We start from the raw sequence: 12,220 nt of genomic DNA on the forward strand, positions 1-12,220 counted from the left end.
AGGCTTCTCTGGGAAGTCAAGTGTTACTACAGACCAAGGACTTCCAGTGACTTGTGCTCTGAGTTGGCTGAAACAATTGAATCAGATACTCCAACAGAACTTGGTGTCAGTAAAAAGAGTTTAATTTCTTGTAAGGCACCTGCTCCGAGCTGAGAGCCCAGAACCTGAGGCTGGTGATGGGTTCTGGCTCAGCCATCAGAGCTTTTCCATCCTGGAGGATTTCCTTCTCCTTGCTGGTGATGCTGTGCTGCTCTCGCTGCTGAGCAGTGACGTCCTGCTGCTCTTGTTCTTCAGCATCTGCTGGAACTCCGTCCGCTCGTTAAAGATTTTCTGAAAATCAGCCATGTGTGAAGAGGTGGGCAGGCTGGGAGCAGCACTGCAAAGTGTCCTCTTACCTCAGCAGTCCCTTCCTGGCTGCTGGAAGCTGTCTGGGAGAGCCACATACCTGCATTGCCTCCAGCAGTTCATCATCCGTGAGCTCGCCCTGGGGGTCCTGGATGCCCTCCACGCTGAACGTAGCCTGGATTATTTTGTTTCTATACCTTTCAAACTTTGGATAAAAGAGGAGAGCAGGTGTGTTCAGGCTTAATGTGCATTTGCACTGATCTACAGAGACTGTGAAGTGTTTATGTGAAATTACAGGCAGTTTGGGCTTCACTGAAAGTGCTGTGGTGATTATGTGGGTCTGGGTGGGCCAAGGCTCTTCCCCTGGCACCAGGAGATGACTTTAGGGTGGTTCTTGTTACCTTGGGTCTGGAAGGATGTTAGAAACCTGACCTGAACTCACCTTTCTCCAGAGTTTCTGGTATTTGAGGTCTCTTTTCTTTTTAAGTGGCACAAGAGCTGCCTGCTCCACACTAGGGAGCAAATGGATTGAGATTCCCAGGTGTGTCCCAAGAGGGAGACAGGGCTCTGAGGTGAAAGAGGCCACACTTACCTTGCTGCTGATGAGCTCCAGTGCCACTCTGGTTTGCAGCTCTGTGTGCTGCAGTGCCTCAAACTGGCTCTGGGTCTCCTTCTGGGCCTGTTTCTGCTCCAGGAGGTGGAGGCGGGTGGTCCCAACCTCAGCCTGCAGCTGGCTGATTGTCCCCTGTAACTCACTGATGAGCTTGTTCTGCTCAGCCAGCTGGAATTCCTGTTCTGCAACAACCTGAGCAGATACAGGAATCCAGCTGTCACTGGGGAGAAGAAAGTGAGCAAGTTTCACCTTATTTTCCCACTATTTGGTCCAAATGTTTCCTGGGCAGAATCTCTGGACTGACAATCTCACCAGTAGTGGTAGCTGTTATTATTTAGTGTTTTCTCTAAAACTACTTGGGTTAAGTGGGTTTTATATGCCAAACTCCACCAGCCCTAAAACCAGCCCAGTGAAGCAGCAAACACCAGACTTTTCTGTAGAGGCTTTGTTCAAATTCACCTCTTGAAGGTTTTGGTTCTCCTCCTCCATCATCACCACTGCTTCTTCCTGCCTCTGTTCTTCTGTAAGGCTGCAAAACTGGAAGGAGAATGTTGTACACTTCAGTTTCACAGCCACAGGTGACCCTCCTGCCTATGAGAGAGGGAATGTTGCAAAAATCCCAAATTCCCAGCTGCCATGTCTCCTGCTAGCCATGGCCACCATGCTCTTGGGCCACACCTTGTCAGACACAGCTTGGAGCTGGACTTCTCTCTCTCTGAGCTGCTTCTGGAGCAATTCCTTTTCGGATCTGATTCTCCGAAGCTCGGATTCTTGGATCTCCATCTGTCTTTGCAAGGAAGAGATGGCACCTGTGAAGTGGGAGAGTATTCTGTTAGCAAAGCAAATCCCTGCTGAACGCCCTGTGCCTCCTTTTTTCAGGTGAGCATAAGCAAAGCCACTGTGGGAACAGTCTGGGACCAGATTTGGGTCACATTAATGCTGCATCACAGTAGTTCTGGGTGATAATGTGGTTTGTGGGATGTGGGTTTGTACAGCCTGGAGAAGAAAAGGTGGTTTCACTTCAGTGTGACTAATTGTGGCCTTCCAGTGCCACAAGGAGCTGACAACAGAGACTGTTTACAAGGTGCTGGAGTGACAGGACAGGAGGGAATGGCTTCACACTAATAGAGAACAGGGTTAGAGTGGATATATGGAAAAAATTCTTCCCTGTGAGGGTGGCTAGGCCTGGCACAGGTTTTCCAGAGAAGCTGTGGCTGCTCCTGGATCCCTAGAAGTGTCCAAGGCCAGGTTGGACAGGGCTTGGAGCAACCTGGGATAGTGGAAGGTGTCCCTGCCCATGGCACGGGGTGGCACTGGGTGATTTTTAAGGTCCCTCCAACCCAAACCATTCTGTTATTCCATGTGTATTAAACGGCCTGGCTTTGAGGTGGGCGCTGCTCTGGGGACACGCAGAGTGAGCACCTCGAGCCCTGCTTTGCCACTCTGCTCAGCGCTTTCTCTGCTGGTTTTCTCGTGTTCTTCACTTCCAAGGGGAGAAAAAAAGTGTTTTCAAAACAAGCGGCTTTTCAGCCTGTGAGCGACACCCTGCAATGTTTCCAAAGTGAAAGCAGCCGAACTGAATGAGACCTAGGCAGGTAAAGGCGTGCTCTGGGCACCTCCCGCGGTACCTATGGCCATCTTGTGGTCATCCTTGGCTTTCCGCAGCTCCTGCCGGAGCTGTCCCATGGTTTCGGCGAGCTCTGCTCCCTGCGAATCATCGGCTTCCATCGCCCGGGGCTGGGGCTGCGGCCGGGCCGGGCCGGGGTCTGTCCTGCACCGCGGGGCTCGGAGCGGGGCCGCTGCCGGGCAACGGCGTGAGGCGGGCGGGCCTTCCGCTTCCGAGTCAGCGGGGCCGGGCCATGGGGCGGAGGAGGAAGACGCTGCACGACTACGCGGCCGAGTTCTCGGAGCTGTCGGTGCGGCGGGAGCCGGCGGGGCCGGGCCCGGCGGGCGCCGTGGAGACGCTGTTGTGCACGCCGTGCCAGCTGCCCCTGAGGGTGCGCCGCGACCGCATCCTGGAGCACCTCAGCTCGGGCCGCCACTGCCGCAACCGCCGCCTGCTCCGGCAGCTCGGGCTGCGCGCCCCGGGGCTCCGGTGAGGGACACACCGCTGCTCGGGCTCACCCGGCCTTTCCCTGCCTCATTCAGTCTCACCCGACCGACCCCTGCTCGGGTTCATCCTGCCCTTCCCTGCCTCACCCGCTCCATCTCAGCCTCACCGACCCTTGCTCGGGCTCATCCTGCCCTTCTCTGCCTCACCCACCCCATTTCAGTCTCACCCGACCGACCCCAGAACAGTGTCCCCAGCTGGACTAGTGCTTGTCCCCCTGTGCTGGGCACTGCTGAGGCCCCTCAAGTGCCATGCCCAGTTCTGTTCCTCACTACAAAACAGACATTGAGGGGCTGGAGCGTGGCCAGAGAAGGGCATGGAGCTGGGGAAGGGGCTGGGGAGTCAGTGCTATGAGGAGTGTCTGAGGGAGCTGTGGGTGGCACTTAGTGGTGTGGTCTAATTGACAAGGAGATGCTCAGTCAAAGGTTTGCCCTGATGATCTTGGAAATCTTGTCCAATTTTAATGATTCTTTAATTATCTGTCTCACCTGACCCCACTCAGGAAGTGTTTGGACAGCATCCTCAGACATATGGTGACATTCTTGGGGTGTTCTTATGCAGGGTGTTCTTCTCAAGAGTTGGATTTGATGATCCTTGTGGGTCCCTTCCAGCTCAGGATATTCTCTGATCCTCTGATCTCTGTCTCCTCAGCTCTGCAGGTCCCGACTCCAGCCTGAGCCTGAGCCTGCCCCTGCCACTCGACGTGCCCTCCCTGCTCTCCCATCCCTCCTTCCTCATCACCACTGGATCCAGCACTGGCTACAGCATGGTCCCCTCCCCACCCTCCTACCACAAGCTGCTGGTTCCCCACCACCCCATCCCCACCACACACAGGGATGACCCAACACCCTCCACCTCTGCCAGCCACCCCTCACCGCTGGCCACCTTCCACACCAGGATTGCACCTCTTGGCCAAAGTGAGCCCGCACCTGATGCCTCCAACAGCCCGACACCCCCCTCATGCCATGGTGGCAGCAGCGTCGGCCTCGTGCTCTTCGGCGCAGGGCTCGTGAGCACAGCCTTGTTGCAAAGCCTGCTGGAGGAAGCTGGATGCTGCCTGCTCTACGTGGTGGAGGATCAGCTGGAGGAGGTGGAACGTGCCTTTGGGGCCAAGGTCCCAGCTGGCGCCAGGGTGCTGCAGCAGCAGGAGGCCACCATCGCGCTCAGCGATCCGCGGTACTGACCAGCGCGGGGGCTTCCACACAAGCTTTGCCTTCCCCTCTGGAAACTCTGCAGCAGCCCCAGACTGTCCCTCTGTCCACCAGCTCTTGGATGTGGCTCTGCTCAGGGCGGGGGGCTCCATACCAGCCTTGCCTTCTCCTCTGGGAAACTCTGCAGCAGCCCCAGACTGTGCCTCTGGCCATCCGTATGGGATGTGAGGGGCCCTTTTGTTACCTACCCATAGGTCCTTCAGGGGTCTCTGAGCAGCTTAACTGGGCCCCAGATTAATGGAAACTTGGAGGTGTTTAGGTACAGGCAGTTTTGTTAAGAAATTAAAAAAAAACAAACATTTTCCTGCATTCCCACAGAACAATAATAAATGGCAGCTTCCCTGCTTCCTGCCAATTTCCCTGTTTCAGAGCAGTCAGCTGAGTTTGGTGGCTCTTGGAGCTCTGAGATAAGCGAGGGTTGGTGTAAATTGTGGGAGGATTGTGGCATTTTGCTTTAGATTGAACTGAACAACTGTAACATCGCTAAAGTGCTGTTGCTGTCAGGTCTAAAATATTGCAGGAGCAAAAGGCAGAGCTTTTAGGAAAGGCAGATTTGATACTAGAAAATAAAGAATCACAGGAAGCTAAGATGCATTGATCAGCAGCTCTACCACATAAATACTTTGGATTTCTGTGTGTGTGATAACTGTCAGGATTTAAATCCTTTTTAAAGGAAACATTTAAAAGACTTTCTCCTTGAAGACACAGGAAAAGCAATGCAATTCCTTTGTGCCACTTGTGATTTTAATCTATGTGTGTCACTACATTTCATCCTTGAAGCAGGCATCGAGTTCCTTCTATAACCCAGCTGGCTCTTCCAGAGCAATGGGGTTTTAGGTTTTTTAAACTGTTACCAAATAGAGCTTTTGAGCATTGTTTGATCTAGTGAAAACCTTGTTCTTACTGAAGATCTCTCTTGATTCCTGCAGAGTTTCTGGAGCCATTATTTGTTCTCCACCTGACAAAGCCCCTGAGATGGTAAGAGATGCCTTACGAGCAGGTGAGAGGAGCAGCTGCACATTCAGCTTTTCCCTGTGCCCGTTGATGTGCACTTGTGAGTGTGTTTATGTTTCAGCAGCAGCCCTGGAGCTGTGCAGGCTCTCAAACTGTGCAATTAAAGTGTCTGAGATCCCTGCTGATGTTAATGGCTGGACACCAGTGGGGTTTGTGCCATGCTGGTCCCAGTATGACTGGGCAGTGTCTCATCCTAAAATCCCACCAGGACTCACAGGAAAGCTGTCACCAAAACAGTCCCACTCCTGGGGTCTGGGACAGCTGAAACCACAGCAGGCAGGCAGAAGGGGGTAAATGCTGTCAAAACCAGAAATGTAACAAGCTGTTGCTGCAAGATCAAGGTGTTTTGTGCAGCTGTGTCTCCCCTGAGCCCCTGTGTGTCCTGTTTTGCACAGGTAAAGGTGTGTTCTGTGAGGGGCTGCCCAGCTTGGACAGACAGACAGCAGAAGCCTGTTTTGATGAGGCCGACAGGTGTGGGAGGCCACTCGTGTGTGGGTTCTACAAGTAAGACCAGTGGTTTTCCTGTGATTTATTTTTTATAAAATCCCATGTCTGGAAGCAGCACTGATTCCTCAGGCTTTCCTGACTTGGTCCTCAAATCAGCTTGGTTTCACCTTGAGAGGAACAGTGGATTTGTCTTTCCAAACAAGCTGTGGGTCTGCTGGTAGATAAAACCAGCACTGGGAGATAAAAAGAAACAATGGGAAGGATTCCACTGATTAATGAATGGAAAAAGATATTTGCTTTTACAAATAAACTTTAGGTTTGCTGATAAACGAAATTAGACATTGAAAGATGAAAGAAACAATGGGGAAGAAAAACCCCTAAATTCCATAAGAATTAAAAATGAAAAGGGAGGGTTATACATTTGAGGGAAATCTTTGGTATCAGGTGTATTAGGAAGTCTGTGCCTCTCAAGTACCTCAGCCAATGGGGACAGAGAGAAGGGAAATGTGGCTGAGAAATTGGGATAAAAAGGAGGCTGCATCCTCCAAAAATTGGAGAGATCCCAAGGGAATGCCCCATGGCCTCTCCCTTTAAAAAAATAAAGTAAAAAGGACTCCTCAGTCTCCTTTTTGGACATAAACCTCTGATGTTTGTGGATTAATTTTCCTAACAACCTCATCCTTGTTTCTCTTGGAAGGCGCTTTGACCCAGCCCTGCAGTTCCTGTACAAGAAGGTGCGGGAGAGCCGGGCCCTGGGCAGGATCCACCGGGTATCAACCATCAGCAGCCTCTATCCTGCAGCCTCTCTGAGCCTGCTGAAAGCCTCAGGTACCCAGCAGCTCCCTGCTGAAGAGTCTGGGCTTCACTCAGAGTCATGGAATGGTTTGGCTGGGAAAGGACATTTGAGCTCATCTGTTCCACCCCCTGCCATGGGCAGAGACACCTTAACCAGACCAGGTTGATCCAAAACCTGTTCTGGAAATGTCTCTGCCTTCTGTGGGAATTCCCCTGAATTTGTATAGCCTTAAGATCCATGGGGAGGAGAGTTTTTTGAGGAGTGTTTTCTTTACCAAACTTCACTTCTGTGCATTTTTTTGTCCCTTTAGTATTAGTTTCTTCACTGTGGGGGCTTTTTATACCATCTCTGTGCAGTTCAGAAATATGAATTGGCTGTGGGTTTCAATATGGAGACATTAATGCCCAGTTTTGCTTCTTCCAGGTGGAATTTTTTACAATGCTGCCGTGCATGACATAGATATTATCAGTTTGTTGTTGGGAGAGAGTGTGCCAGATACAATATTTTCCCTGGGCCATGCCTTCTGTGCAGGTAAGAATGAGTCTTTCTTTTGATAGTTTATTGGGTACCTCTGGACTTCAAGGTTAAAACTAGCAAGAAAGAAGGAATGAGAGCATTATAGCCATGACAATTGTTCCATCATGGAGCAGCTGAATAAACAGGCTGGTGGAACATAAGGCAGGTTCCTTGGGGGTATTTGGTGAAGATCTCTGAATCTGGTGAATCTCCTGCTGATGTGAAGCAGTTGAAGTGGAGTTATCATTGAACATGACTCTGCAGGACACCAGATTTGGAACCAGAGTACAGAAGATAACTGAGCTAAGGTTTGAGCTCACAAAAATGTCAATGAAATGTTCATTCTCTGCTTTCTCTGGCCCTTCCCTGTGGATCCCAGCACACAGCTGTGCCTTTGCTCTGGGTCATGTTGGGTTGATGTGCACACTCTGGGTTACCACACTCATTTAAACGAACCCTAAAATGTGGAAGGTGCCGTTTTTGAAATGGAAATGCAGAGTTTTAATTAAGGTAATTGCAGCAGCTGCCAAGCTTGGCTGGCTGGGGTGAGGAGGGGCAGGATGCAACACTCTCTTGCATGGCACAGCATTGAAGTGCAGCAAACAAGAGCCCTCCAGGAGGGTTCTGTACCCTCTGTCTGCTCCAGCAACGTGCTGGAAGTTGCCTGTTCCTGGAAGCACAGGTGGGTGCCCTCATTAGAGAGCTGCAGGCTGGGAGGGTGGAGTTGGGCCTGGGGCTGTGTGTTCCTGCAGAGCTGCCTGTGTTCCATCAGGAATGCTGGTGAAGCAGCTGGGGTGCTGTGGGAAGCTGTCACAAAGCCAGTGTCACCTCCCAAAGGAAGAACAGCAGTTTGTGGCTGTAGGATGTGCTGGTTTGCTGTTCCTGGGGTGAGCCAGGCCTGTTTTGTCCCCAGACATGGGCTGCCTGAGGGATGTGGACATGGTCACCATCAGCATGAAGTTCCCCAGCGGAGCCATTGTCACCCTGGACATCAGCCAGCACTGCACCAGGAGCTGTGACCAGCGGCTGGAGGTGGGGCCCTGCTGCTCAGTCAAGTCTGTTTTGACTCCTCTGAGTGTGCCTGCAGCACATTTCCCAAAGCCCCTCTATTACAGAATCATTGAGGTTGGAAAGGACCTCCAGGATCATCAAATCCAACCTGTCACCAATCCCCACCTTGTCACCCAGAGCAGAGCTTTAAGTGCCACATCTGTTTTGTTTGGCTGTTGCCTCAGCAGCAGTCCTTTTTCAATCTACAATCCACTTTCTCTTTTCTCACCCAAATTTTCTCTCTGTCCCATGCATTATGTGGTGTTAAGAGCTGCATGAATCATACCAGAGCAGGAACTGGTGTCAGCTCTCCTGAGGCTGAAATTGTGCAGATTTCCTTTGTCCTTTCCAGGGTGGTCTCAGCTGTGTAGCAGGAGTCCTGCATATGAAAGGGGAAGAAAAGTGTAAATTCCTACAGTAATGAATAATTACAGCTATGGGGGCTGGTCTTGGGAAGGAATTTCTGTTAGGCCCTTATAAAAGGGGCTTTGCTCAGGTGAGGTATCACAGAAGTGGAAGCCATTGTACTACAGCAGATCCATGGTGTTTCTGTTGTGTCTGAGCCATTCCAGGGCTGGGGCAGGTGTGACTCCTCATTTCAGAACCTACTTTTGTCTTGGTTTTACAAACCAGGGCTTCTCTAACCTGGCCAAGTGTGTGAGATTGAAAATGTGATAACTTCAAAATATTCTTTCTTCCCTGTTTTGCTCCTTCTCTCAGGTTCATGGGTCTCAGGGGACGTTAAGGGTGGACAACCAGAACCCCCTGGGCATCACAGAGCATGGGACTTCTGTGTCCATCTGTCCCCAAAGCCAAGCTGAGCGCTACAGAGATGCCTACAGGGAGCTCTTCCGGCACTTCCTGAGAGCCCTGAAAGGTGGGACAAGGCTTAAATGGATGGCTGGTGTTGCTTTGGGTTGGCTTTCTTAGGGATGCACTGTGTCAGGTCATGGAGATGGGTGGGGAATGATGATCTGAAACTCTGTGCTGGGTTTAAGAAATGAGAGTTGGGAGGGGAAACTCCCTTGGACCTTACTGCTGTTTGTGACAGCCAAGAGATTATCAGCCAGAGTCCTGGCTTCCCAGAAGGGATGAAAATCACAGAATCATGGAGTGGCTTGGGTGGGAAGAGGCTTTGAAGATCATCTAGCCCACACTATCCTCAGCCAGAGTCCTGACTGCCCAGAAGGGATGAAAATCACAGAATCATGGAGTGGCTTGGGTGGGAAGAGGCTTTGAAGATCATCTAGCCCACACTATCCTCAGTCAGAGTTCTGGCTGCCCAGAAGGGATGAAAATCACAGAATCATGGAATGGCTTGGGTGGGAAGAGGCTTTGATGATCCACACTATCCTCAGCCAGAGTCCTGGGTGCCCTGAAAGGATAAAAATCACAGAATCATGGAGTGGCTTGGGTAGGAAGAAGCTTTGAAGATCATCTAGTCCAAGCTATTTTTATTCAGCAGTATTTCAGTTGTTGTGGCTGCATTGCCAGGGCAGGAGGAGGGGTTGAAATGTTTTAAGTCTTGCGGCCCCAGTGCTGTGGGGGGATCTGTGCTCACAGGGGACCATGGGTTTCATCCAGTGCTTTGTTGCTGTCCCACAGGCCAGGAGCCCCCCGTGGTGACCAAGGAGCAGCTCCTCTGGACCATCCAGGTCGCTGCAGCAGCCGAGCAGTCCTGGAGGAATGGATCTGCCGTGGACTTGCACAGCAGTGCCACGGATCCGCCTGGGGTCAAGGCTGAGCTTGTGTGACAGCCACTCCCACCCAGTGGCCTCAACAGAAGCCTGGATGGTGGTTTTGGTGTTCCCACTGGGAATACCCAGCAGACAGAGGCACTTCTGAACCAGGAGCACTCGTTGCTGGGGCGGGGCAGGGTTCCCACCATGTCAGCCAGAGCCTGCAGGAAATTCCGTGTGGTTTCATTCAGGTGGTTTTTCCTCCTGGAGGGTGCTGCTGGCCACAGAGCTCTGTTTTCCTGGGAGAAGAGTAATGCTCCTTGGGCCAGGCAGGGTAGTGGAGGACCACCAGTATCTGGGATGAGGGAGAAGTCTCCCCTTGGAGAGGGAACAGCCACTGCCTGCCTGGAGGAGAAGTCACAAGCAGGCGCCTTCACGGCAGTGCCACAAGGGAGGTGATTTAATGCTCAAAAAAGCATTTAATGTTCACAGGAGCATCTGTGAGTATGTTTAGATTGGATATATGGAAGAGCTTCTTCCCTTGGAGGGTGGTGAGGGGCTGGAATGGATTTCCCAGAGAAGCTGTGGCTGCCCCATCGCTGGAAGTGTTCAAGGCCAGCCTGGACAGGGCTTGGAGCAAGCTGGGATAGTGGAAGGTGTCCCTGCCATGCCAGGGGTGGGATGGGATGAGCTTTAAGGTTCCTTCCAAACAAACCTGTCTGGGATTCCATGATCCTGTCTGGGACACAGACCCCAGCAGAAGGCAGAGCCACAGGCCAGTCAGTGTCTGCCAGGAGCTTTGGGCCTTTGTCGTGTGTGGAGCTCTCTGCAGATGTGAGGCTCTGACTGTTCCTGTCTGGCTGTCACATGCCAGTTTTCAAGATATTTTGAAACCTTTCTTTTTTTTTCTTCTTTTTTTTTTTTTTTAAATTTTTTTTTTTTTGGTATTTTTATTGAATTACAACAACATTCTTGACTTGTTCCATTTCAAGGCATTAAGTTTATAAACTTCTTGCAAGAACCTTTAGTTCAATCAATTTCCAATTCCTACCTGTGGAATATATACTCCTAAAACTAGAAATAATGGTGAAATTTGTGTTCTTTTTGGGAAATTGTTTTTAACGGTGTAATTTTTCAAGCTCAGAAAAACTGTGTCTTAATGCTTGTTCTCCATTCCATTCACTATTTTTTAGCCATTTATTAAGAAAAAAAATTTTATGTGTCCAGAAGCTGGTTTTTGCCTCTCTGTTCTTGCTGTAGCAAATTAGTACACAATGGTGGGTTTCTTTTTTGTTTCAGTAGCTTTAGGCCTTTTGAGGTCCTACAGTTGAAGGTTTACTCTGGGTTAAGAGGGCACTTTCTGTCCAGTTTTAATTTTTAGATGCAAGAATTCCCACATGTGCTTTTATTGTGTTACAAAAAAAAACCAAAACAACCAAACAACAGAAAAACAACCCAAAACAAAAAAGAGTAACCACATCTATAAAAATAACACATTTTCCAAAGATAACATTACAAAAAATACAATTCCTATCACAGAGTGATCCATTAATACTGCTGGGAACAGCCCTGGGAACTCTGGAAATGTGAGTGGTTGTTGCAAAAGCTTTAAAGCATTAAAGTGCTTTACTGAGCCATTTCCTGGGGACACAGATCAGTGTCAGCCACACCAGGGGAGCTCCCAGTCCCAAAGGTTCCCAATCTCTGTGATGTGAGGGGTGGGATGGCCTCAGGGGTGGTGACTGCACCTGCAGCTCACCAGTCCCTGAGGAAGAGGAGGGACAAGAGGCAATCTCTGTGTGCTGAAGGCTCCGAGCTGCTGTGGGACACCCAGACAGGGCCTTGGAGGAGGGTCCCATCCCAGGGCTGTGGGTGCAGCACATGCAGTGGTCACACTCCTGTCCCCCCTGCAGAGGGAGCAGCCACTGCCTGCCTGGAGGAGAAGTCACATCTCAGGTGAGCCCTGCTGGGATTTCAGCTCTTCTGCTCTTGCTTAGAGGGTCCAGGGCTTTGGGAAGGGTATCCAGCCCCTTCCCCAGCCTGGGGGTGGTGGGAAGCAGGTGCAAGGCTGCCTTTGGAGGCCTCCAGAGGGAGAGTGCAGCAGTGGGAATGGGCTGGGCAGCGTCATCTCTGTGCAGGTTCCCTCAGGCTGCCCAAAATCTCCAGTGACCCAGGGCTGAGGGGGCAGATGCAGCAGCTCCCTGCCCTCCCTCCCACAGCAGCAACTCCTGAGACTTCCAGTGCCTTTCCAAGACTTGTTGTGGGACATTGTCTTCCCAAAAGTGTAGGGAATAAACAATCAGGGAGGGAACACACCTATTTGTGTCCTTGCTTTCTGTGAAGGCTTTTTTCCCAGTCTGAATCAACAGAGAAATTGCAGCTGGGGAAAATTACAAGGAACAGAAGAGAATTAGGCAGCCAGTCCATGCTGTGCTCCAA

The 12,220-nt window shown here is 50.9% G+C and overlaps 2 protein-coding genes across 2 annotated transcripts; one reads left to right on the plus strand and one right to left on the minus strand.

Annotated features, from left to right (window-relative positions):
- Positions 1–62: 62 nt before the first annotated feature.
- On the minus strand, positions 63–2,695 carry CCDC27 (coiled-coil domain containing 27). The gene is made up of 6 exons (XM_066563975.1): positions 2,587–2,695; positions 1,637–1,767; positions 1,418–1,495; positions 938–1,150; positions 446–550; positions 63–330 (listed from the first exon to the last, which is right to left on the minus strand). Exons 1-6 carry the CDS (start codon positions 2,684–2,686, stop codon positions 196–198), a joined length of 762 nt encoding a protein of 253 aa, XP_066420072.1. The 5' UTR covers positions 2,687–2,695; the 3' UTR covers positions 63–195.
- Positions 2,696–2,836: 141 nt separating this feature from the next.
- LOC136565405 (myo-inositol 2-dehydrogenase-like) lies at positions 2,837–10,669 on the plus strand. Its single transcript, XM_066563974.1, has 9 exons — positions 2,837–3,053; positions 3,720–4,244; positions 5,209–5,279; positions 5,689–5,797; positions 6,438–6,568; positions 6,960–7,067; positions 7,966–8,084; positions 8,823–8,979; positions 9,708–10,669. Exons 2-9 carry the CDS (start codon positions 3,835–3,837, stop codon positions 9,854–9,856), a joined length of 1,254 nt encoding a protein of 417 aa, XP_066420071.1. The 5' UTR covers positions 2,837–3,053; positions 3,720–3,834; the 3' UTR covers positions 9,857–10,669.
- Positions 10,670–12,220: the final 1,551 nt, after the last annotated feature.

The sequence above is a fragment of the Molothrus aeneus genome, chromosome 21, assembly GCF_037042795.1.
Source record: "Molothrus aeneus isolate 106 chromosome 21, BPBGC_Maene_1.0, whole genome shotgun sequence".
NCBI classification, from domain to species: domain Eukaryota; kingdom Metazoa; phylum Chordata; class Aves; order Passeriformes; family Icteridae; genus Molothrus; species Molothrus aeneus.

Bases quoted from the DNA above. Each gene is read 5' to 3' on its own strand.
- CCDC27 (XM_066563975.1), bottom strand. From the start codon at position 2,686: ATGGAAGCCGATGATTCGCAGGGAGCAGAGCTCGCCGAAACCATGGGA. The intron at 1,151-1,417 runs GTGAATTTGAAC...GTATCTGCTCAG, and splicing joins AGAACCAAAACCTTCAAGAG to GTTGTTGCAGAACAGGAATT. The intron at 551-937 runs GTAAGTGTGGCC...TTTTATCCAAAG, and splicing joins TGGAGCTCATCAGCAGCAAG to TTTGAAAGGTATAGAAACAA.
- LOC136565405 (XM_066563974.1), top strand. From the start codon at position 3,835: ATGGTCCCCTCCCCACCCTCCTACCACAAGCTGCTGGTTCCCCACCAC. The intron at 5,798-6,437 runs GTAAGACCAGTG...TTCTCTTGGAAG, and splicing joins CTCGTGTGTGGGTTCTACAA to GCGCTTTGACCCAGCCCTGC. The intron at 8,980-9,707 runs GTGGGACAAGGC...GCTGTCCCACAG, and splicing joins CTTCCTGAGAGCCCTGAAAG to GCCAGGAGCCCCCCGTGGTG.